Below are 25000 nucleotides of genomic sequence, written 5' to 3'. Positions count from 1 at the left end.
AAATTGTAAGGAGACTAATGCAACCGTTTGACTCTCCACCCAGCTATAAACTGTCATCCCGGTGTTTCGCAGGCAGGGTGAGACATCGGTGTGTGGACGTTAAACTTGAGCATCCCTTCTGCCGACGTTAGTTGGTGGACGTTAAAGATCCCATGGTCTCCTTCGCAAAGAGGAGGTGAGCTGCCAAAATTACAAATCCCTGCTCCAACCTACAGGCGGCGCTGAATCGGCTGCACAGTTGCTCCCCCCAGCAAATGATGCTACCCACAACCTTGTGCTGCATGCAAAAGAAGGATTAGAATAAGAAAAGTCAGAACAAAAAATAGCCAGCGATCAAAACAGAAAAGGTGATTAAAGATCGGATGAGAGAAACGATCCACAGGGCCGATAAACTTTTTGTATCCATCTACTTTGTAGGTACATTACTTGGTGTTTGTTGCCTCCTTTGTTGACATTCGGTTGAAAGCGTCGTTCCGGCGCATTTTTATGGCAGGGACTCCGTAATTGAAACGACAAACTGTTATTCTGTTCCTTTTCAGGTACATTGTTGTATCACAAGTGAGTCATCATTCGAAAGGGAATGTTGAGCAAATCTTTTTGTCATTTATTTATTTATTTTTCTGTCATTCTTAATTATTGAAAACCATGCAGTTTTCTTGCTGGCGTTTTCATCACTCGTTATCCATGTCAACTTGTCACAATCGAGCACCCCCAACCCCTTGTTTTGATCTGAGAACAATTATCTGAGATCTGAGATCTAGTTTTAAGATTCAACTCAAAAGAACCGATCATGTTCTTTTCAGTGTGTTGTTTGTCTATTCTGATGATTGGTTTTTTTTTTTGCCTTTCCCTTTGCTTTTGCGATCTTATCTTTGCTGGCTGGCTGAGCAAAATATGTGGTTGCCTTTTCCCTTTCTTGATTTGGCAACGTTGTGCTCCTTTGGTTTTTGTTTTGCGTGAAAGCCTTGTGGCTATGAAGATGTTAAAAATGATATATTTAACCCCCTCCTGACCCTCTTTCACCCCCGTCTTCCCTGTTGATCGATACAAGGGTCACGTGACGGTCTTGGCTCAGACGTTCTGTCATCCATGCGTATGCAACACTCGGTTATGCATTTGTCATTTATGGAGGGCAGAAGCACAGTTGTAATGTTGATGCAGTGCCCCCGAATGTATCAGAGTAGGAATTTAGAATTTGGCCAGGATGTCGGCACACAATGGCTTGCTCTTTTTGAAAGGTGAACCTGGATGTGAGGAAGCACTTGACTAATATATTTCTTCCTTATTTTTACAGCGGACCTGCAGCAGCACCTGCAGGCAATGCTGAATACCCTTCGTGCAGAGGACAACATCAAGCTGGTGCGTTGATGCATCGTTTATTTCCCCTCGTAGTGTATTTGTAGCTTGTTTTTATGAAGAGATATTTAAGGAGAAGATTTCTTTACTCATTAAGGGGAAATTTGGATGACATTATATTGTCGATGGTGGCATTTTGAGGTCTCTCCCACGCTTCCCTGATGGCATTGAGAGTCGACCGCAGTGTGCGTAAATAATGCTCGAAAAGAAAATGCAACAAATTGTGCGGTTTCTCTTTGTATTTATTTGTTTATTTATTTTTAATGGATCGAAGAAACTTGTGCATGAACTAAAAGTATGAGAATGACATAAACAGATGTGAATTTGCTTTCGATTACTTTTATTGTTGTATTTGGTTTGAGGGAGTTTTAGGTGGCGCTGAGTTTTTAACATTTGGGATGTACATGCCCATCCCAGCTGCCATTAAGGACAATTGGAGTCGACCACATTATGGACTCGCATCATGTGCAGACTAGATCAGGCAAGCTTTCCTGAAACTCACTAATGAGCCAACTGGGTTTTTACTGACAACTCAATTGTAACAGAGACAAGGTGAGAATCCAGAACCTTCAACTGTTGGTGCATTCCCTCGTGCCCACCTCCCCCCCCCCCAACATCCCCCACCCCTTCACCACCAGCCCACGATGAGAAAAGTGACTCCAATAGGATTCCATTTCAGTGTCATCACCACTGCACCACAACCTGATATTTAAAGCAAGCTGTATTTTTTTTTTGCGAAAAATGTAGTGCTGGCCTTGTCCTTCGTGCTTATTGTGGACAGGTGAGAGCAAGATCTGACACCTGGCCACTAAGATTACATTACCAATGAAGAGGTGATTTTCAAAAAGTTTTAACTATGAGTCTAGCTCTACTAAGCTGTGAGGAGCGACGAAAGGAGACATAACTTTATACATTAGAAAGGGGTTGATAACGAGGGGATCAGATGGAGATGTTTGAGAAAATGAAGGGTACAGACAAAATAAGTGCAGGAGATGTTTCAGCAGAATCGACAGTGATAGGACCAGGGACCATAGCCAGAGAGTAAAGGAGAGGAGAGTTAAGACGGTAGTAAGGCAGGGGACTTTCACTCAGAGAGTAGTTGATGCATGGAATGGTCTCCCTGGAAAGGTAGTGGCAGCAAGTACAGTAGATAAGTTTAAATTGGAATTTGATAGGTACCTGGATGCATTGGAAGGGTGCAGGGATATCAGCATGACCTGTAGGTCGATGCTTGTGTGTCGATGGGTGATGTTTTCTGGAGTTGGTGGGCTGAATGGCCTTCTCCTACGCCAGAGTGACTTACACAACACTCAGACAGACACGTGCTGAAATGCTCGGCATCTTGGAATCGCCTGCATTGTTGGCAGACAGGCATTCCACAACAAACTTTTATCGGAACTTGTGCAGTAAAAAGATACGACCCCCAACTTGATCTGTGGTTTGTATTTATCTTGATTATTTTTTTTTTTGAGTTGTTTATGCAGAGCATGTGGTATCGTGATTGTGTGGAAATGTTCAGGAATTTTGCGTCGTTCTGTTGCGAACTTATGATAATTGGGACATACGCTCTGCCTCCTTGCTCATCCTCAAAGCGACCCCATTCTTGGTTGATTGCTTGCAAAAAAATATTATTTGCTTCATTTTCTTTTAGATGAGCCATTATGTATGGTTTTACCCATTGTATTTCCACTGGTTACATTGCTGGCGGGTAGACGTGAACTCCGAATATGATTTTGCATATTGCTGTCATTCGGAAAACGTGATTTGCAGGTTCGGATGTTTTGCATTGTGACAGATGATTCACTGCTCTTACTTTGTCACTGTTAAAGTTGCCATGGAAATTCGCTTATGATATTGTTGCAGACAGTCCTAAGCTGGCAGGATAGCCGAGAGATGCGCACACTCGCTTCTGAGTTGTCCAGACTGGGTTCAAACCTCGACCCAGCTATAAATTATCATGCCCGTTGTTTCACGGGCAGGTTGATTCATCGATGTTTATGCCGTTCTTCGGATCGACGTTAATCGAGGCAACCCTTCTGCCGGCATTCATTGGTCAGCGTTAAAGATCCCACGGTGATCTCAACGAAGAGTTGACAAGCTATCACCGGCACTCTGAACAAATTCCAAATTCCTGCTTCAATCTACAGAGGGCATTTCATCAGCGGCACTGCTGCGTCCACAGCCAATGATGCTTCCCCACGGCCATGCGCTGCATGCAAAAGAAGAAGACGGTAATTGAAAAAAAAATTAATTCATTAATTTTTGGCTGCTGGATGCATCATTACTGCGAGCATGGATGTGATGCTGATGTGGTGCCCTCTGGAGGTTAGAGCAGGAATTTGTAATTTGTTCAGGATGCCGGTGATAGCTCGCTGACTGTTCGCAAAGGACACTATGGTATCTTTAATGTGCACCAACTAATATTGGCAGACTGGACGCTTAGTTTAACGTTCATCCGAGGGATGGCACACGCATTGATGCCGCGTCCTACCTGCAGGAAACCAGGATAAACCGTTTATAGTTAAGTCGAGGTTTGAACCCTGGCTGGACGGCTCAGAAACGAGTTTGAACTTTGCATACCTCAAGGCCATCCTGTCAGCTCATGAAATGGCCAAGCCTTGTACTGCTGCCCCCTGTGGCCCAGTTACTTGGATGGTCTATCTTTCTCTCTTGCGCATTACACTGAACAACAAATTTCAAAATTTTTTTTTTACTGGAGATGTGTAAAGTGATTAAGACTAATTTGGGTACGCTGATTTCAAAAATCATAACCGTTTTGCTGTATCATGTCAGGATTTCAGGAACAGAAATATTCCCATTGCCTAGAAGTCAGGATTTCAATGAAATTTACATATGTCTTTAACATGTCTATTTCGTACAATTGTTGTTAACTTGTGTTATATTTCTTTCTTTCAGATAAAGATGAGTAGGCGTTCCTGTACCAATCATCTTGACAACTTCTGTTATGTCTGTGGTCGGTATACCAAAAAAGATCAACAGCGAAGTATATCTACAGCAGTGAAAATGAAGGCCGCCTACTTTCACTACTTCGGGTGTAAGGTGGGGGACCAAGAACAGAGCTGGGCACCACACATCTGCTGCACAAGCTGTCACACAACCTTGACTCAGTGGTTGGTGGGCAAGCGCGCGAGCATGCCATTTGCGGTGCCCATGATATGGCGTGAGCCGCAGAATCATCATGATGATTGTGATTTCTGCTGCACAAGCATCGCCGGCTTCAACAAGAAGACGAAAGGTCACATCAAGTACGCTGACTGCGTCTCTGCTCGTAAACCTGTGCCTCATGATGACGAGAACCCCGTTCCAACACCTCCAGCTGATCAGAACATAGCTGTAAGCAGTGGTGAAGAGGATGGTGATGATGAACCTTTTGAACCCGACACTCAAGAATCACACCTTCTGAACCAGGGAGACTTAAATGATCTTGTAAGAGATCTCTCGCTGTCAAAGGCGAAGGCAGAGCTGCTTGGATCAAGGCTGCAGCAGTGGAATCTACTTGAACCTAACACCAAGATATCCTTGTTCAGAGCACGTCACAGAGACATGGCTGAGTTCTTTGAGATGAAAGACACGATGACATTCTGCAGTGACATCAACGGTCTGTTGAAAGAACTTGGGTGTGATCACGATCCTGCAGACTGGCGCCTCTTCATCGACTCGGGGAAGAACAGCTTGAAGGCTGTTTTGCTCCACAATGGCAACGAGAAACCATCAGTCCCACTGGCTCATGCGTTCGGCATGACAGAGACCTATGAGACTATGCGGCAGCTGCTTGATTCCATCAAGTACAATGACTTCAACTGGCACATCTGCGGAGACTTGAAAGTGGTGGCGCTGTTGTTAGGGCTGCAGTCAGGCTACACGAAATACATGTGCTTCCTTTGTCTCTGGGATAGCAGAGACGACAAGAATCACTGGACGAAGAAAGATTGGGAAGAGCGAAAAGAGCATGTACCTGGTCGACACAACGTGAAGCATGTCGCCCTTGTCGACCCAGCCAAGGTTTTCCTTCCACCACTCCACATAAAGCTCGACTTGATGAAAAGTTTTGTACGGGCAATGGATCTGAATGGGCGTGGGTTTTTATACCTCAAGGAAAAGTTTGGCAACACCTTGTCGGAGGCCAAGATCAAGGCTGGTGTCTTTGTTGGACCGCAAATCCGACAGATTATGAAGGACGAAACTTTTCCGACAACTCTAAACCCCAAAGAGCTGGCAGCGTGGAGGAGCTTCAAATCTGTGACGGACAACTTCTTGGGGAACGAGCGCGCGGACAACTATGAAGAAATAGTGCAGCAGCTGCTGGAGTCCTTCAGGAAACTTGGCTACAGGATGTCCCTGAAAATCCATTTCCTACACCAGCACCTGAACTTCTTCCCTGACAACTTGGGAGCAGTCTCGGACGAGCACGGCGAGCGATTCCACCAAGAGATTTCACTCATGGAGACGCGTTACCAAGGGCGGCACAACCCGAACATGATGGGCGATTTCTGCTGCTTCCTGCATCGTGAAACTGACACAGAGCAGCACAAATGCAAAGCCAAATGCCTAAAGCATTTTTAATTCCATTCTAGTGGAGTTTTTCTGTAATTTCTATAATTTTGAAGCATTCATGATGAAATAAATGAATAAATGAATTTTTGTAAATTTCATTGAAATCCTGACTTCGAGGCAATGGGAATATTTCTGTTACTGAAAATCCTGACGTGATACAGCAAAACGGTTATGATTTTTGAAATCAGCGTACCCAAATTAGTCTAAATCACTTTACACATCTCCAGTAAAAAATTTTGTTGTTCAGTGTTATCGAGGGATACTCAAGGACAGGACATTATCAACATTGACATTTAGAAGAATGAGCAACAGAGTGGGGTTTCCACTTCGGCTGCTCACACATTAGTCGCCTTTTACTATTCTTTCATCTTTCACCTTGCTTTGCATCTTCTCTTCTCTTTGCCATCCACATTTTTTTTGTAACTTTTAAAGATAGCACGTGTTCATTCACTTTTTTCTTTACATCCCCGCTTGAAACCTACCTCACCAATGGTCTTCTGTCTCCCAACACCTCACCTGCACAATCTTCACCACTTTCTCACGATGACTGATGATCTCTTCAACTCCATTTAATATCGTGTGTCTGTACATTCAAAATCTGTCCATCCCGTTAACACATCTGTGTTTATCTCTTGCAAGCTTCTCTCTGTAATAATTAATACAAGTTCCCTTGCAAGGAACTTCAGGAGGAGTCCAGTAGGCCTTTTAGGTCTGTTTAATGGTCACCAACCTACGGTCGTTTGTCCAACCTCGGCCCTTTTATAATGCTGAGCTTCACGCAAGGAATCAGCATGCACCATTTCAATGTGTTTAGCTTGACTCAGACGGGGTTCGATTCGCCGACCTGTCGGAATCGCCGCGGATGCTCGAACCGTTGTTGTACCACCGAGGCCCATTTAAGATTTACGTTTGTGATTGTTTCCGTGAGATGATGCTATCTGTATTAAATAAAAGTGAAGATTGAAGTTTTGTGTGCGTTTGGCAACTGTGGAGTTCTGTGGGATACTTCCCAGTTCCACAAAGCTTTTTAAAGGATATTGCACAAAAGGTTAACAGATGGAGCACAGTCCGGGTTGCACGGCAGCTGCTTTGACTGAGGAAGTGAGCTTTGAGGAATTGGGTGTCTCCTCGTAAAGTGTTTATTCCCACGCTCACGCTGTGATTTGTTTTTTACTTCCTTGTCGGGAAATAACCAGATGCAGAGCACAGATGTCTGTCACTTTATAGTGGAGTGCTGTGACAGGGGCGACCGACCATCTGTTCCTCCCGATTCAAAATTGTCGTTCGTTTTGCTGGTGTCGTTTGTGGCCCACGTCTTTGGGCCTAGCACTGAAGAGCGATTCGCATTAGGATCTTTGAGCAGAGGTATATATATATTTTTTTTTTTTCACATTTATCTGAGGCTCATACCATTAGCTCGGTGGGCTCTCGCTGCATTCGCGATGAGGTCCTTAGTCCGAGTCCCGGGTTGAGTCGGGATTTTTTCATACTAGCCCCATGCAGGAATTTGTTCCTGTTTACTAAATGATATAACACTAGAAGCTCTCGCTTCCTTTGGGAGAGTAGCCAGGGGGCTTGTTATTTCAAACACGTGATTCAAAATACCTCTCGCTGCATAATTCAAAACACCTCACTGCACTGGAAATCGTGAGGACAGGGAATACTGTTCTGTAAATGGTGGAGACTTGTAATACCCCTCCCGCACCTGAAGTGGCGCTACACGATACACATTTACATCGAGAATTTGCGTCCCACCCTCCTCGTCTTTCGGATACGCGATTTCGACTTGTGTTTCCTGCATCGTGAGTAGTGAGCCAGATAGGAACCCCCCTGTGCAGATCCCCACCCCTCCTCTTCACAATATTCATTTAAAAAAAAAAATACAATCTCTCTTCGAATTCATTTTTAGGATGTTTGCAGAAGTCGTACAGTATTGCATCTGGTTATCATCCCTTGTCAACCTCAATGGACTGTGGTGAGCAAATGAACAAATGTACATGACGAGGTGTAAGTGTAACTCAGAGGTACCATACCTGTTTGTAAGTTGTCTTGTCTGGGTTTCGTTTTCCACCACACTATGACTTGTCTGATTGGTGCTTCACATGCGTGGCATTGAATCGATGAGTACACTATTTTTTCAGAGGGACATTAAGTTGGGCATCCCATCAACGAAGCTTTTCCTGATGGATGTGAAATATCCACGGTGATTTTATTTTTTTATTATTTTTTTTGGAATCGACTCGGGGGCGTAATGGTAAAAGCGTGCACTTAGGGTTTGGGAGGTCGACAGTTCAAACCTCGGCCGAGTTGTACCAAAGACTTTAAAAAGGGTACGTGCGTCATCCTAGCTTGATATTCAGCATTTCACAGGTTAAGAGCATGGACAATCCCCAAAGGTTAGCATTCATGGGTTGGAGGAAATTCCTTCGAAAGAATTTCCTCGCTGAGTGCGGTGAGAAATGAGTGCCCATTGTTGTGGTGTCGCTGATACCCAGAGTGTCCCGGGAAATGACGGCACCTCCCGTGTGTGTGTGTGTGTGTGTGTGTGTGTGTGTGTGTGTGTGTGTGTGTGTGTGTGTGTGTGTGTGTGTGTGTGTGTGTGTGTGTGTGTGTGTGTGTGTGTGTGTGTGTGTGTGTGTGTGTGTGTGTGTGTTTCAGTCATTTCCACCACGAGAGTTAAATTCTGTCCTCAAAACAAAGTAAAAACAAAGATCAGGCCATTGTGTGCTGGCATCCTGGGCAAATTCGAAATTGCCGTCCTTACCTGAAGCACCCTTCGACAGAACATGGTGACCTGTGTCCAGGGTTGGTTCTCGGGCAGCGACATCTACGGCTCGTCATGAGCACCCCGGATGTTCTGTCGAGATGATGACGTACCTTGACCCCACGTCATTCTCAAGTTGCATTTTATGGTAGTTTTCACCCGGGTTCGAAATGTTTTGGATTGAATTGACAAGCTTTAATGATTCTGATTGTTACAAACACAAAATGATGTTGACATTTTGATGATGAAATGGTTTTGACATTTCTGTTTTTTTTTTTGTTTTTTTTTAATTTTGCAAGAATTTTGAAAAAAAAAAAATTTCTCTTTTCAGGCAGTGCGATTGGAAAGCGTATGTTCAGAACGCACACGCTACATGGTAATGGTGTACACCAACGGACGGCAAGACACTGAGGAGAACATAGTTCTCGGTATGGATTTCTCCAGCAAAGACAGGTGTGTGTATACCCAGCTGTTCTCACATGCCTATTCAGGTGAAATATGACATGTTGACTACAAATGCACCTTTGAATTGAAGCAGTGGTCCTGAAATATTCAAACCCACTCCAGGCTCACCCAAACTGCTTCTTTGATCCAGTGTACTTTGTACATTTCTTCATACAGCTTGTGCTCAACAATACTCTGCTATTTATTGATTAAATGGCCCTCTTTTTATTGGTAATCTTACATATATTTGAATGAACACCTGGTCGAGCCCAACCCGACTCGAACCTGGGGACACCGGAGTTCATGCTCCCGAAGGTACACTCAATGTGGAAGCTTTAATGGCGACTTGCCGAACATTATAATTCTCAAATTGTTTGCACACTCAAGCATGCAACGCCATGCACACCTGCTGGTAATGTGTTGATGCACGGAAAAGCGATTGATCCCCACAACCACAGCAATAATGAAATAATAAAGTCTGATAAAATGTGTGAACGAAACCAGGACAGGGAGCAATTGAAATGACATCAGTTGCAGGAATAAACGAGAACGGCACTGGGTAGGGAGCATACCACCGCCAGGCTGAACACTTTACGTTTTGTATCCCACTGATCATCTTATTGGCTTGTTCATGTCACCTTCCCACTTCATCCACCAAGTTTTGTCCAAATCCGTCCATAACTTTTTGAGATATTGTGCTATACAGCACCGTATATCGTTTTGGCCCTGTCTCTCAATGGTGAAGAATCACTTTTCAAAATTCTCGTATCTGGATCTTCACCAAAATCTCATCAATTATTTCTTGTCACACCCCAACCTGTCCACCAACTTTTGTCTGAATCCGTCCATAACTTTTCAGATATCCTGCTCACAGAGAGGCAGACAGGGGTGAAAACATAACCTGTGTCCACCTTTTGTGGTGGAGTTAAATATCTGAACACCTCACGATTCATTGATGTTCCACAGCAGATGTTACAGCATTCTTTCACTGAAGTGCAATACAGCAGGTGCTTTTATTCATGGTAAAAGTAAAACAGCTCAATGGCTACCTGTATCTCTTGTTATATTGCAGGTTAGTGTTACTTCCGCTCTCTGGGGGATTCTTTTGAAATAATAAAGAAAGAAATCCCAGTTGGAACCTAACTGTGTAATTTTAATGGGAAGGATGCAAGACCATTATGAGTGGTACTTTGTTTAATGAGTAAAACTACGGGGGAACTGAGTGTTTAGACTATCGGAGACTTTGATGGGACTACAGTGAGACTGCCGACGGGGTAGGAATCGGGCGCGTCAAAGAGTTGGATAGAGGAGCTAATAAGACAAAGAGAGGAATCGAGAAGATCATGCATCGGTAGCACACCCGTCAACCAGGAGTGACCTGCAAAAAGAGATCTACGAGGTTAGATCAAAATCCTCAATGCTGTTTGGAGTCCACACTGGGGTCAAAGGGGTGTGGGGTGGATGGGGGTAAATGGTGGCTAGAGTTGGAACGCCTGGTGAGGAGTAGAAACATACATCGATCGAGTATATTGAAACCAAAGAGGAAAGGCATATTCATTTTAATGGGTCGTTCATGACATGAAAAAGTCAGCGAGCGCAAAACAGGTGCCCAGATTATTGGATTACAATCCTTGTGCCAGGACCATGCATGTTCCAATTTTAAAAAACCTTATCATGGATCGAACATAAAAGGACCATTGTTGTCTCATTTGACGATTGTGTGCTTACCTGAAGGGTGCATGAACAACAAATTCCATCTTGTTTTGTATGCAATGCAAGGCTGCAGTGTGGAATCATTGGTTGAGGGTGCGGTTGTGCTGCTGATACAGTGCCCTCCATTGGTTAGGGCAGGAATTTGTCATTTGTTTGCAATGTCGGCGATAGCTCACTCGTTTTTACGAACACCGTTGGGTCTTTACTTGCACCGGCAGACGGGTCGCCCGCAGACCGGTCACCCAGTTTAATGTCCATCTGAGGGACGGCACACGCATTGATTAATCACCCTGCCTGTGAAACACCAGGATGACAGGTTATAGCTGGGCCGAGATTCAAACCCTGGGTTATAGCTCGGCCAAGATTCCCTGAAAATATATGCTGTTCTTCCTTTGCTCCAATCAGTTCATCTGACCACATGCTTGTCAAAGTAGACATCTCTTTGGCTGTTATTAGAGAACCATCTCAGTGCCGTCGAGTCTGGCATTTCACTCAAGCCAACTGGCAGGGTCTTCAACCAGAAAAAAAAACTTCTAGACTGGTCTTCCATTGCTACTTTCTCCAAAATCAACTCATCCTGAGAATTCTTTCAAAGAAACTTGCTCTCCCTCATGCACAAATTTATCCCCTCTCCTCTTCAGTTGTCCGACCCTTCCTCCCGCCCATGGTTTACTGAAGCCTGTGGCGAGGCAGTTGTCCTGAAACAACTTGCCTTCGCCTCATGGAAAGCAAACCCAACTGAGGGTAATCTCAGTTCCTTCCATAAAGCTCAGAACAAGTGTGTGTCTACCCTCAGAAGAGCCAGAAAACAACATCTTTCTAAGCTCAAGTCTGAACTCTCAAACCTCTCTCCCTCTTCCAAATCCTGGTGACGTCTAATTAAATCTATTTCTGGTGTACTTTACCCCTCCATCCCCTCCCTTACCTCAAATGGCTGCACTGCCGACACCACACGTGAAAAGCCTGAATGCCTAAACTCCGTGTTTGCATCTAAATCTTGTGTCTGAAACCCATCGCTTTCTGCACCCACCTTACCCAGTTGCACCCAACTGTCCCTGGACTCTGTGTCCTTTTATTCTGACAAAGTGGAGAGCTTGCTATTAAACCTCGACTCAGATTCTACAACCGGTCCAGATGGCTGGAGTTCCTCAAGGCAGCGTTCTGGACCCTGTTCTTTTTCTGGTTTTCATCAATGATCTCTCCAACTCTCTGGTAAATCCTCTTTATCTCTTTGGTGATGACTCCACCCTCTGTCGTACCATCTGTCATCCTTCAGACTGGCAAGCAGCAGCTTCTTCGCTCACTGCAGATTTGATAAAATCACAAACTGGTCCAACACGTGGAACATGTCCTTTAATCCTGACAAATCTAGCACTCTCACTATGTCTCTCTGAAAGGACCATTTGGAACCCCCCTCCCCCCCCCCCAAACTACTTTCCCAACAATCCTCTTGAAGAAATCCTTTCATTCAAGCTTCTGGGTCTCACTAACCAAGCTTCTGGGTCTCACTACCTGCCACGATCTTTCCTGGGAAAGCCACATTTCCAACCTGGCTTCCAAAGCCAGTCGCCAACTGTGCATCCTCTTTCATGCAAAGTCCTTCCTCGGCCCACCTGAGCTCCTGACCACATACAAAGCTTTCATCCGCAGCCTTATGGAATACTGCTCTCCCCTCTGGGCTGGTGCTCCTGCCTCTCACCTTTCTCGGCTTCACGCTCTGGATACAAAGGCATTTCGGATCATTGGTATCTCCGACGGTGAGGCTGATTCTTTGGGTCTCTCACTCTCTCATCACAGGCAGGTCGTTGGTCTTCCTGTCTTCTGCTGTCTCCTCTCCGGCCCCGCCCTGCTATGTCTGTGATATGTTTAAGTCTGGAGAACTTATGTCTGTGATATGTTTAAGTCCCCCCCCCCCCGATGTTTAAGTCTGGAGACTATGCTGGCCATTCCATGATTTGAAGCCTCCCGTCTGGTTCTTTTCTTCTCAGGGAGTTCTGACATAGCCTGGAGGTATGTTTTGGGTCGTTATCTTGATGTGGGATGAACCCCTGACCAACTAGGCATAGATCAGAGGGTATTGCATGGCGCTGCAAAATGCTGTGGTCGCCCTTTTGGTTCAGGGTGCCAGTCACTCTGTGCAAGTCGCCGACTCTGGATCCAGCAAAAGAGCCCCAGATCATCATGTTTCCTCCTAGTGGGGCAACTTAGCATAACAATTGTGCATTTTGTGAGGAAAGCACCAAATTTGGCACACTAGTAGCCTATCATATTATGAACAGATTTGGATATTGGGCCATCTCAAAATTTTTTATGGCAGTGGAAAATGGCTGCCACAGCCATCAATGGCTGAATTTGAGATGGCCCAATATCCAAATCTGTTCATAATATGATAGGCTACTAGTGTGCAAAATTTGGTGCTTTCCTCACAAAATGCACAATTGTTATGCTATATTTAGCTAAGTTGCCCCACTATCCTCCTTGTTTCACAGTTGGTGTCACACACTGAAGAACCATCGTTTCGCCTCTTTGACGGTGTACAAAAACCCTGCGTGATGAACTGAAGATTTCAAATTTTGATTCATCGGTCCATAAGACCTTCTTCCAGTTTTCAGTCGTCCACTGGCGGTGATTCATGGCCCAGCAAGCCTCTTTTTCTTATTTTGCCATCTTAGCAATGGTTTTCTTACTGCCACCTGACCTGTCAAACCTGCAGCTCGATGTCTTCTCTTCACAGTTAAATCTGAGACTTCCTTACTTCGACCAGTGTTAAGCTGTGCTTGAAGCTGCTGTCCTGTGAGCCGCCTATCACGCAAGCTTTTGACTCTCAGAAACTTGTCTTCTGAGTGTGTTGTGGCTTTGGGTCTGCCAGACCTCTTCCTGTCGGAGTTTCCTCCAGTTTCCAAGTGACTTTTATTGGTGTAGGAAACTCTACTCACTGACACCTTGGCTTCTTTGCAATTTCTCTAATTGTCTTGTTCTCGCCATTATGATAGCAATATACTACTTCCTGCAGTGCAATATTGTCCAAACAATGCTTCCGAGGGTGTAGCAACACAGTCTGTTCCAACACTGCTTTTATACAGACAGAGGGTTTGTAACTAATCAACAAAAGTTGGGACACCTGTAGAAATTGTTTACATCAACTTTCAAGGCTTAATTTACTTCCATTGCTGCAGAACAGCTGCAGTTGCAAACCCATTACTTGTTCCCTGAAAAAGGGCCTTTTTCAACATCTCTTAAATTTACATTATTTTTCAGTTTTTGGTAACCTAAACTTTTTTTTACCTCGAGCAGTTTACCACTTAACTTTGTACCTTTTCAGGTTATTCACTGGACTTGAACTGCTTACATATCAGTAAAAACTGAAAAATGGGGGTGTTCTAAAACTTTTGACTGGTAGTGTTTCCTGGCACTTCAACACAGAAGGACTGAAATGCATGATCTTAACAAACAAGACCAAATTGTATTTGAAGTTTGGAATTCTTTACTGGAAACCTGCAGTAATGTGAAGAGATATGCATTTGGCATTCTGTCCCTCTACGGATCGACTTACCTGTCTGAGCAAGCATTTTCAAGTATGAATTTCATTAAAAGCACACGGAGAAACCAATTGAATGAGGCGAGTTTAAAATCCTGCTTAAAAATGAAAACGACAGCACACTGTCCAAACATCGAACAACTCTCCAAAGAAGCTCTACAGGAGAAATCACACGAAACTAAAAGGGCACTCGGTAGAGTGCATACCTCCACCACACAATGCTTGATCCAGGAGAACATATCAGGCCCAATAAATTTTCGAATTATCATCGTTTTTGGCCTCGTCTTTCAATGATGAAGAATCACTTTAAAAATTGAAAAATTCTGTTATCTGGACATGCATTTGGAAATTCACCAAAACTGAGTCAATTCGTCCTTGTCACATAACCAACATGTCCACCAAGTTTCATTCGAATCCGTCCATAACTTTTTGAGACATCATGCTAGCTATCATTTTGGCCATATCTCTCAATGGTGAAGAATCGCTGAAAAATTCTAATCGTTGGATCCGGATCTGGATCCTCACCAAAATCGAATCGGTTCGTCCTTGTCACACACCTAACCTGGTCACCAACTCTCATCCAGATCCTTCCTCAACTTTTCGAGATATCCTGTACACAAACAGACAAACAAACAAACAAACAGACACACAGGGATGGAAACATAACCTCCTTCCACCTTTGGTGGCAGAGGTAAATATTGGTAAGCTGACTCGATGTACTGATGAAAATTTCATGGCTCCTTTCATTGATACCAACTCAATAAACATTGCATTACAAATCAACATGTCTTTGGCCTGTTATTCAATTATTGAAATAGGGTTTACGTGCATTGCGACTCTTTAGATATCGCGTTTTTGACCACTTTTGTAAAAATGGCTCCTCTTGTTACTCGGGTTGCCGATCACTGGGGACTCGAGATCATCCGATAAACTAAATATCAGGGATGAGATCAGATGAGACGTATTTGTGAAAATGTACTCGGCAAGGAAAAGCAAGTGATCGCAATCGAATCACCTCACCATTCACTCAGGTACCATGCAGTTAAAAAGAGAAACCAAAGATGACGACATGTTACTGCAGCGTTCCAGTAGAATATATTTAGGTTCAAAAGAAAGTTGAGTTGTGCGGTCGGGCATTTCACTGGTGAATCACCGATTCCAGGGGCCTTGCAGAGGCAGCCAGCTCAGTGTGCCATGAACAATAAACCATGGGCTTTCAATTTTATAGCTTTGTCACTTTCACTTATTTGATCTGAGCAGAATCACACTTTCAAATTTTAATGTAATAAAAGGAGGAAGAACAGACTTCAAGCGAGGAATATTTTGACCGTGTGATTAATTCAATAACCTGCCGGTACGTCTGAGACACAAACATACCCAGCGGCATTTCCTTGCAGACCTATACAAGATTAATGTCAATATCTTGAGGGATAAGGATAAATATTAAATATTATTTCATCCTCGTTTGAGACTACGTACACATACAACCCATGGGTGCATTCCCACAAAATACTCCGTTTACAGAAAGGACTCAAATCTGCACGTAGCAGCTGGTGTCGAAGTACCGATACGTGCCTTTGTCTTGCAGGTGAACCGTCAATGCGGCAAGGCAAGGCATTCAATCACATCACGAAACATAACGGCACTCGGTGAAGTGCGTACCTCTGCCAGAGTGAACAGTTTACCTTTTGTATCCCACTGAGAGGCTGGATCTGCATCCGGATCTTCACCAGAGTCTAATCAGCTTGTTCTTGTCACCGACCTAACTCATCCACCAAGTTTTGTCTGAATCTGCCCATAACTGAATGAGATATTGTGCTGTATATTGTTTTTGACCCGACCCATCAGTGATGAAGAATCACTTTTAAAATTCTCCTTTTTGGATCCAGGTCTTCACCAAAATCAAATCAATTATTCTTTATACACCAATCTGTCCACCATGTTTTGTCCGTATCCATGCACAACTGTTTGAGATATCCTGCTCACAGACAGACAGACAGACAGACAGACAGACAGACCGACAGACAAACATGGATGAAAACATAACCTCCATCCACCTTATTTTCGGTAATAACCCCAGACATGCTCCAGTAGGAAGTCCTGGTGATGGCTTCGACGTCGAGCCTGGGAAACACTGCACATTCTCCTCACCCTCAGGATTCATGGCTCGAACTTGTGACTCGGACCTCACTCGAGAGGTTCCCGGCTCTAACTGCTGTTTCTCCCCCAAAACCCAGTTCAAAACTGTTCCTCACTTGACGTCATCAGGCGCACTCGTTAGTTACCCGTCTTGAGCACACCGTCGATTGGCCCAATTGAAAAGTAGCATTTGTTCCTTTCGACTCAATAGCCATTAGTGGTGAGGCTGGTGAATGGAGAGTGCAAAGAAACTGTATTAATCAAATAAATAAAGGAGAAACAATCACATGTAACAGTGAAAAATACAAAGGGATTGGGCGAGGGGGGAGGAGATGCTACTTACACTTTCTTGGCAAATCTAATCTGGGGTTTACAATACCCCTACTATAAACGTACAGATTACGATAAAACGAATTAACCCCTTAACCCCTCAAGAGCACATTGTCATTGTAACATATCTTAAAAGTTTGTAATAGTGAGGGTAAATTTGACTACCTCCATTTTAGCTCACCTGGACTTAAGTCAGTTGAGCTTATGCGATCAAGCAGTGTCCGTCAGTGAGTGAGTGAGTGAGTCAGTCAGTCAGTCCACAAACACTTGTCAGTATCACTTGAACCAAACACACATTTTTGATGAAACTTGGCCACAAGCTTCATATCTGATTCTAAACGAAGGTGTACTAACCGCATCAAAATTTGCGCTCATCAAGGGTTCGACAGGGGTGTTTTTGACCCCCTCCCGCCCCGCCGCCCCCCACCAAAAAAATTATATAATAGGTATTTACTCTTCTCTCTGAAACTACACACAATTTTGATTAAACTTGACCACAACCTTCATCACCCCTGATGTACCAAAGTTTGTTCACAGAATTAAATAAACTCGGAGTCTGAGGGAGTCTGTTCGTCCGAGGGAGCTTAATTTTAGTGCACAAACCAAAAAGTAACATCTCTGTCTGCCTCTGTCTCTGTCTCGAGGTAATGTTTTCTAGGCTTCTCCCAAGATTATGAAACTATATAGAAATTATGAGCAGAGCAATAGATGCCAGCCAATGGCTCGAAGAATGATGTAGGGAGGAAGGTTTTACATTTAACAAGCAGTGGGAATCATTTAGGGGATAGAGGGAGTGTTTCCAGAATGAAGGACGTTTGTGAAATAGAAAGGATGCAGCAAGGTTTGCAGTGGGAATTGAGGAAGGAATTCAAGCTTTTCCGTGTGGTGGGGAGGATGGGCAAGCTATCGAGGAAGGAACTGATAATGTAATTGGGATGAGTAAGACTCGGTAGAAAAAATAGAATTTCAGGAAGGAAAAGTTAAACATATTCTATTCTAATGCCAGGAGTTCAAATAATATGGTGGAAGAGCTTGGGGCCAAAGTAGATCATGAAGAGTACGATATAGTTGCAGTGAGTTAGACATGGCTTCAGGAGAAGAATAACTGGAGGACAGGATTATAAGGCTACAAGGTGTACCGGTGTGATAGGAAGGAGAGAATAGGAGGAGAAGTAGCAATCTTGGTAAAGGACAGCATTGCATCAAGAGAAAGGGGTGACATTAAGGAAGGAATAAATGTTGAGGATTCTCTATGGGTCGAGATTAGAGATTGTAAAAGGAGTAAGATACTGGTAGGATGCTTTTACAAGACTCCGGGTGTGAAGGAAAATGAGGACGGAGGAGTTCATGAATAATTCAAAAGGGCATGTGGTAAAGGAAGAGTATTGATTATGGGGGGGTTTTAACTTGCCAGGGATAGATTGGGTCCAGGGACAGGGAAAGGGCAGAGCAGATGAGGATTTCCTACTTCAAGTCCAGGATTGCTTTTTAACCCAGTTTAGAGATAAGCCCACGAGGGGAGTGAAGTGTTTGACCTCCTTTTAAGTAACGATGCCAAAATGGTGGAGAAGGTGGAGGTCGGGGAGCATTTAGGAGCAAGTGACCATAACATTGTGTGTGCAAAGATTTTAATTATCCCACCCCCCTCCCCCCCGAAGGGAGAGAGCGGGATATTGTAATCGTCCGGTTTGTTTGTCTGTATGTTTGTTTGTCTGTCTGTCTGTTAGCAACTTTACGGCAAAACGGCTTTAGCAAACACTATCAAATTTAATCCACAGGTGGGCAATGAACCTTGGACGACCCCATTAACTTTTGGGTCCAATTGGATAAAAGGTCAAGGTCAAGGTCGACTGGCAGGGTCTCCGAGCAGCCATCAAACTTACAGACTGGTCTCCTATCACTACTTTCTCAAACATCAACTCATCCTGGGAATTCTTTCAAAGAAACTTGCTCTCCCTCATGCACAGATTTATCCCCTCTCGTGTTCAGTTGTCTTACCCTTCCTCCCGCCCTTGGTTTACTGAAGCTTGTGGCGAGGCAGTTGTCCTGAAACAACTTGCCTTTGCCTCATGGAAAGCAAACCCAACTGAGGGCAATCTCAGTTCTTTCCACAAAGCTCGGAACAAGTGTGTATCTACCCTCAGGAGAGCCAGAAAACAACATCTTTCTCATCTCAAGTCTGAACTCTCAAACCTCTCTCCCTCCTCAAAATCCTGGTGGCGTTTAATCAAATCTGTTTCTGGTGTATGTTCCCCCTCCATCCCCTCCCTTACCTCAAATGGCCGCACTGCTGATTCCACACGTGATAAAGCTGAATGTCTAAACTCGGTGTTTGCAGCTAAATATTGTGTCCTAAACCCATCACTATCTCTACCCACTTTACCCAGTCGCACCCAACTGTCCCTGGACTCTGTATCCTTTTCTCCTGACAAGGTGGAGAGCTTGCTTTCAAACCTCGAGTCAGATTCTGCAACCGGTCCAGACGGCATCAGCCCACGTGTCCTCAAAGCCTGCTCTTCTGCTCTTGCTCACCCTCTCTCTGTTCCATTCACCCTCTCCTTTACCCAAGGTCATTTGCCATCTGCTTGGAAATCTGCTAACATCACTGCCCTGCATAAAAAAGGTGCAAAAACAGATCCCTGTAACTACAGACCAATCAGCCTTCTCCCAATCATCAGCAAGGTGATGGAATCCATCATCGCTTCAGACATGAAATCCTTCCTCTTCTCCAATGGCTTGATTTCCAATCATCAATTTTGGTTTCAGACCAGGTCACTCTACCCTGGATATGCTGCTTCTGCTCTCCCATCAATGGATGGAGGTCCTCAATGCCAGACAGGAAATCCGAGCCGTATCCCTGGACATATCACGTGCTTTTGACACAGTCTGGCACCCTGCACTACTCACCAAACTCTCTTCCCATGGTATTCAAGGCCATCTCCACTCATGGCTCGCAGACTTCCTCTCCTGTCGCAGTCAACGTGTGGCCCTAAATGGAGTTCTTTCATCCCCTCTTCTTGTGCAGGCTGGAGTTCCTCAAGGTAGCGTTCTGGGCCCTGTTCTTTTCTGGTTTTCATCAATGATCTCTCGGACTCTCTGGAAAATCCTCTATTTCTCTTTGCCGACGACTCCACCCTCTGCCGTACCATCTGTCATCCCTTAGACGGGCAAGCAGCAGCTTCTTCGCTCACTGCAGATCTGGATAAAATCACAAACTGGTCCAACACGTGGAACATGTCTTTCAATCCAGACAAATCTCACACTCTCACTATGTCTCTTCGAAAGGACCGTTTACAAAACCCCCCCATCCACTTTCTCAACAATCCTCTGGAAGAAGTCTTTTCTTTCAAGCTTCTAGGTCTCACTATCTGCCATGACCTTTCCTGGGAAAGTCACATTTCCAACCTCGCCTCAAAAGCCAGTCGCCGACTGGGAATCCTCCATCGTGCTAAGTCCTTCCTCGACCCTCTTGAGCTCCTGACCACTTACAAAGCTTTTGTCCGTAGCCTGATGGAATACTGCTCTCCCCTCTGGGCTGGTGCTCCTGCCTCCCATCTTTCTCGGCTTCACGCTGTCGAAACCAGGGCATTTAAGATTATCGGCATCTCCCGCAATGAAGCTGAGTCTTTGGGCCTCTCACTCAATCACCGCAGGTTGGTCGGTGGTCTTTCTGTCTTCTACCGACTACTCTCCAGCCTTGCCCCCCCCTGCTCTCTCTGCGATTTGTCCCCACCACATTTCCACAGGGCGCTCAAGGTCCGCCAACAACCCCCTTCTGGTAAAACTACCAAAATCACGAATCACTGCTCATCTTCACTCTTTCATTCCTCTTTTTTCCCGCCTTTGGAATAAACTTCCTCACTCTATTCTTTCCCATTCTTCCCTCCAGGCCTTCAAAACAGCTGTTCACCACCACCTCTTATCTTCCCCCATCCAAATCCTCGATCTTTTCTACCCCGATAATCCACCCAAGCCCACTTCCTTCATTTCTCCTGCTTTATAGTTAACCTTATTCTATTTGTCACTGATAACCTAACCCATTCCTATAGTGAAAAATGCATATTTGTGCAGATCGGTAGGGTCCGAAGACTTTATGCCTTAAATGGGCGGGATTTGTTGTGCCTGGCACCACTTTTTTGTTTGTTTTGTATGCATAGTCAAGGCTTATGGAAGAGCTAGTACACTGAATGATCAGGACATAACAGAATGCAAAAGGAACAGCAGAGACGCATGTAAAAGGTACAGTAGAGTGAGGGGGAAACACCAACAGCAGAGATGAAGGCCAAGATAGAGGTAGACTTGTTCAAACAATGGGTGTGGGGAGGAATGAGGGACAGGAGAGGATGCGTAGCGTGGGCAAGATGGATACAAAAGAAAACTCCAAAGAGGAAAAACTGCAAATTTGAAAGCGGGAGGGATTGAGGTGTGAGAGTGGGGATGGAGGGGGTTCATGAGGGTAGAAACGATCATGGTTTTGGATTGGTGACGATCTGAGATGGTGGAGAGTTCACGAAGGCAAACCTTGAGGGTATGAGGAGAGAGTTGGGTGATATAGATTGAGAGAAGCTAACAACAGGACAATCAGCATCAGAGAAATGGGAAACCTTAAAGGAGCAAATGTGTGATGTGCAGAGAAAGTATATATTCCAATGAGGTGTAAAACTAGAAACAGGAAGCGGCCAGGATGGTTGAGTTGTGAGATAAGGAACGCCATTAAGCAGAAGCAAAAGGCATTTATTAGGTTTAAAATAACAGGACTGGAGTTGGATTTATATCACTATCGGAGTAAACAGAGGCAAGTTAAGAAAATAACTCGGCAAGCCAAAAGAGAGTATGAGAAGGACATGGCTAAGAATATTAAATATAATAGCAAGTCTTTCTTTAAGTATATCAGGGGAAAAGAACAGGTGAGGACCAGTGTGGGCACATTGAGGAATAGCACCGGGAGAATGGTTAGTGATGAAAGTGAGATGGCAGGCTTATTAAACAGGTATTTTTCTTCAACTTTTACACAAGAACAGTCAGGAGAATTTCCAAGAGTTGAGAGTATTTATCGAGGAGGTGAGGAAGGGCTTTTACAGAGGATCCAGGTTGGAGTGGAGGAAGTAAAGGAACAGCGAGGTAATCTAAGAGTGGATAAGGCTCCGGGCTCTTCCATTGCTTTCAGCCTTGAGCTGGTAAACAATATAATTATCAATTGAAGTTGAAGCACCGCTCATTGCTGCCTTACTTGCTTCTTTCCATGCAATATAGTTTTCATGACTTGGAATGCGATCCTTTAATTCTCTCCACCCTTTCTCAATACTCCATTCTGGATGACTGGTGAATACACTCGCACTCACATTAGAAGAGACATCCCCCTTGGTAAACAAGAAACAAGGTGCACAATACAGTGATTGCTTTGCTTGACTCCAACACAGCCAGTCTCGTTTATATTTCTCTCCATTTGTCAGTGTTACTGTAAAAAGGCGAGTTGCAAATGAGGGATTATCCTTGTCCTTGTGAACATCAGTTGGTACTTCAAAGTCCTGAACTTTTAGAAATGATTTAGTGTCAATTCTATTCCTCTTATCAATGTGTCCAATGTCGATTTGTCATGTGGAGGCTTTTCCAGCTGCGGACCCTTTTTCATGATTAACAGCTTCAGTTGGCAATTGTGGTTCCACTGTTTGCTCTGTCAGTTTATCATCTGTTTCTTTGGGAGTATTACCTTCTGTATCTGCAGCTGGTCCTGGTCCAACAGCCTGGTTATCAAGATCAGCATGGTCATGCTCTGATGCACATTGATGGTGATGTCTAAATCGGAAGTCAGTAATTGATTTGGACTTTTTGACAGCTCCTTCTTGCAATTTGGCACGCTTTCTCGTTGCCGCACCACTTTAATATTTTTTCATTGTCCCACAAAACTGATCTGAAATGACAAAAAAACACAATATTAAGTAAAACATCTTAATTTTGTTCAACCTGTTATATTTTAGAGCTTTGAAGTTTGCGAAAATCTTCTAGGTCAGTACATTTTGCTTCCACCCACTGGCCAATAGATTATATAATATTGGAAGTAATATTTTGATATTAACCAATAAAACAAGAATCAATGTAAGTGTGTAATTTTTTGTTCCTTTACTTGTTTAACATTAGGCCCCCTCAAAATCGTAGGCCCATGCCAACTGGCCCACCTGCCCCAACCCCCTCCCCCTCTGTTCTGACATGGCTGTGAGTGGGAGCATGTCTTGCTGGGAGGATGTTCGTGGCAGGGTACCTCAGGGATCAGTACTCAGGCCATTACTATTCATTATTTACATCAATATGCCTGGTGCTGGCTTAATGGTGAGGGTGGTGGGCTTGGCATCCAAGGATCCTGAGTTCAAATCCCACTCGGTTGTTGAATTAATACACCAGGTGGGGTTGACTGCCTGTCATCCTTTCGAGGTCGGCAAAATGAGTGCCAGCTTGCTGGTATCCTGTGTCGGAGTGGTGACCCATCCTGGATTGTTTAGGCAGCATCAATGCTCTGCACAGAGTATGGTCCCAATGGATGGATGGATTTACATCAATGATATGGATAGTGGGGTGAAGAGTAGGCTTTCCAAATTTGCAGATGACACAAAGCTTGGAGGTAAGGTAGATAGCAGAGAGGGTGGTGATCAGATTCAGGAAAGTATTGATACTTGTATAGATTGGGCAAAAGGTTGGCAGATGTAATTTCACCTGAGTAAATGTAAGGTGTTGTGGATGGGGAAGAAGAATTAAAATAGAGATTACAGGATGCAAGGGGTAATTTTGGAGCGTGTCACACAGGAGAAGGATCTGGGGGTGTTATAGATATGAGAGGTAAGCAGGCAGCACAGTACCAGACAGCCATAGGTGAAGCAAATAGGGTTTTTGGTTGTATTTGGAGGGGGATTATTTATAAATCAAAAGAAGTAGTGTTAACATTGTGCAGGAATTTAGTGAGGCCACTTCGAGAATATTGTGTGCAGTTTTGGTCACCACAGCTTAGGAAGGACATAGATGCCATAGAAAGGGTTCAGCACAGGGCTACTAGATTGATTCTGGGCCTAGCAGGGTTCAACTGTGAGGAGTGGCTGAAGGAGACAGGGCTTTATACATTCGAAAAGAGGTGTTTGCTCTCTCTCCCCTCCCCTCCCCCTCCCCCTCCCCGCCCCCTATCTCTCCTTCTCCCCCTCTCTCCCCCTTGTAGAGTGTGCTGGTTTCTGTGCAATACTTTTTTTCTGGAAAGTTACACAAGGCTGCATTTAGTTATGTGATCCACATCCCACATTCTTTTGTGGCTGTTCTTCCCACTTGGTCTGCCCGTGCTAAAACAACAACCACCAATTCCTTGCGAGTTCAAATCGCTTCCTAAATTCTGAGCATGGATCTTTATCACGTCGCACCCTATCGACTAGTTACACGAAAAAAATTGTCAATATTATTCTGAGCCATTGATTGTTGTTGTTTATTGTTTGTTTGTTTTGTTTCTTGACAAAGCAGGTGGGATCTTCAATCATCCTTCAAATGTGTTTTTGTTGCATCACGAACACCTTGCAATATTTCCTGATTCCATTTGTAATTTTAATGTCCTGATTTTTACAACTTGCTTCAAGAAGTGTTTCAGCTGTTGCATTCTTTTCATGAACAATTCCTTTTCTCCCAATTAGTAACGTCTGCACTATCGGCCTGGTGTTACCCTTATGGAGTGATGCCAAAATTCATCTCGACGGAGACGGGTGCGTTCAGCCTTTGTTACATTATCTGCTCGGAGTTTAACAGAGCTTGCTCACTACGCTTGAAAAACGCAATTGTTGGTCACCATAGCTCTATGGCTGCATTGTCTATACTATAGGATTGTTTGAAATCGATGCACATGCGATTCCATCTCGTATTTTGGCTCGAAATCTGCTGATCACTAAAGTGAAATTATTTAAACAAACTATTATTAAGAAAGATGAAAATCGAAATAGCTTCCAAAACATCACAGTTGTTGGTATTGTGCTTTTAAAAATCATGTTGCTGAGTATTTTTTTTTATTACTGCCCAAAAGGTATTGGCTTGTATATTTAGATTGCAAATGTATTTCAATATTTATGATAACCAAAACCTTCAATTGTATTTCGTTACAGAGGTTTCAGCGTCACCAC

At 44.1% G+C, this 25000-nt stretch overlaps 1 protein-coding gene across 6 annotated transcripts in view; it reads left to right on the top strand.

Moving 5' to 3' along the window:
* LOC147011019 (uncharacterized) overlaps positions 1-25000 on the top strand; it is a 192033-nt gene that overhangs the window by 110286 nt on the left and 56747 nt on the right. For all 6 annotated transcript variants that reach the window (XM_085859131.1, XM_085859129.1, XM_085859128.1 and 3 more), the window contains 2 exons: positions 1295-1359; positions 9027-9148. In XM_085859131.1, the coding sequence (XP_085715257.1) occupies positions 1295-1359; positions 9027-9148 (187 nt within the window). The remainder of the gene's footprint in view (positions 1-1294; positions 1360-9026; positions 9149-25000) is intronic.

This window comes from Eptatretus burgeri, chromosome 16 (assembly GCF_056783735.1).
Source record: "Eptatretus burgeri isolate ZD-2024b chromosome 16, Ebu_testis_v1, whole genome shotgun sequence".
NCBI lineage: Eukaryota > Metazoa > Chordata > Myxini > Myxiniformes > Myxinidae > Eptatretus > Eptatretus burgeri.
The sequence above is the reverse complement of the archived record's forward strand: the minus strand, read 5'-3'. Positions and strand labels throughout refer to the sequence as shown.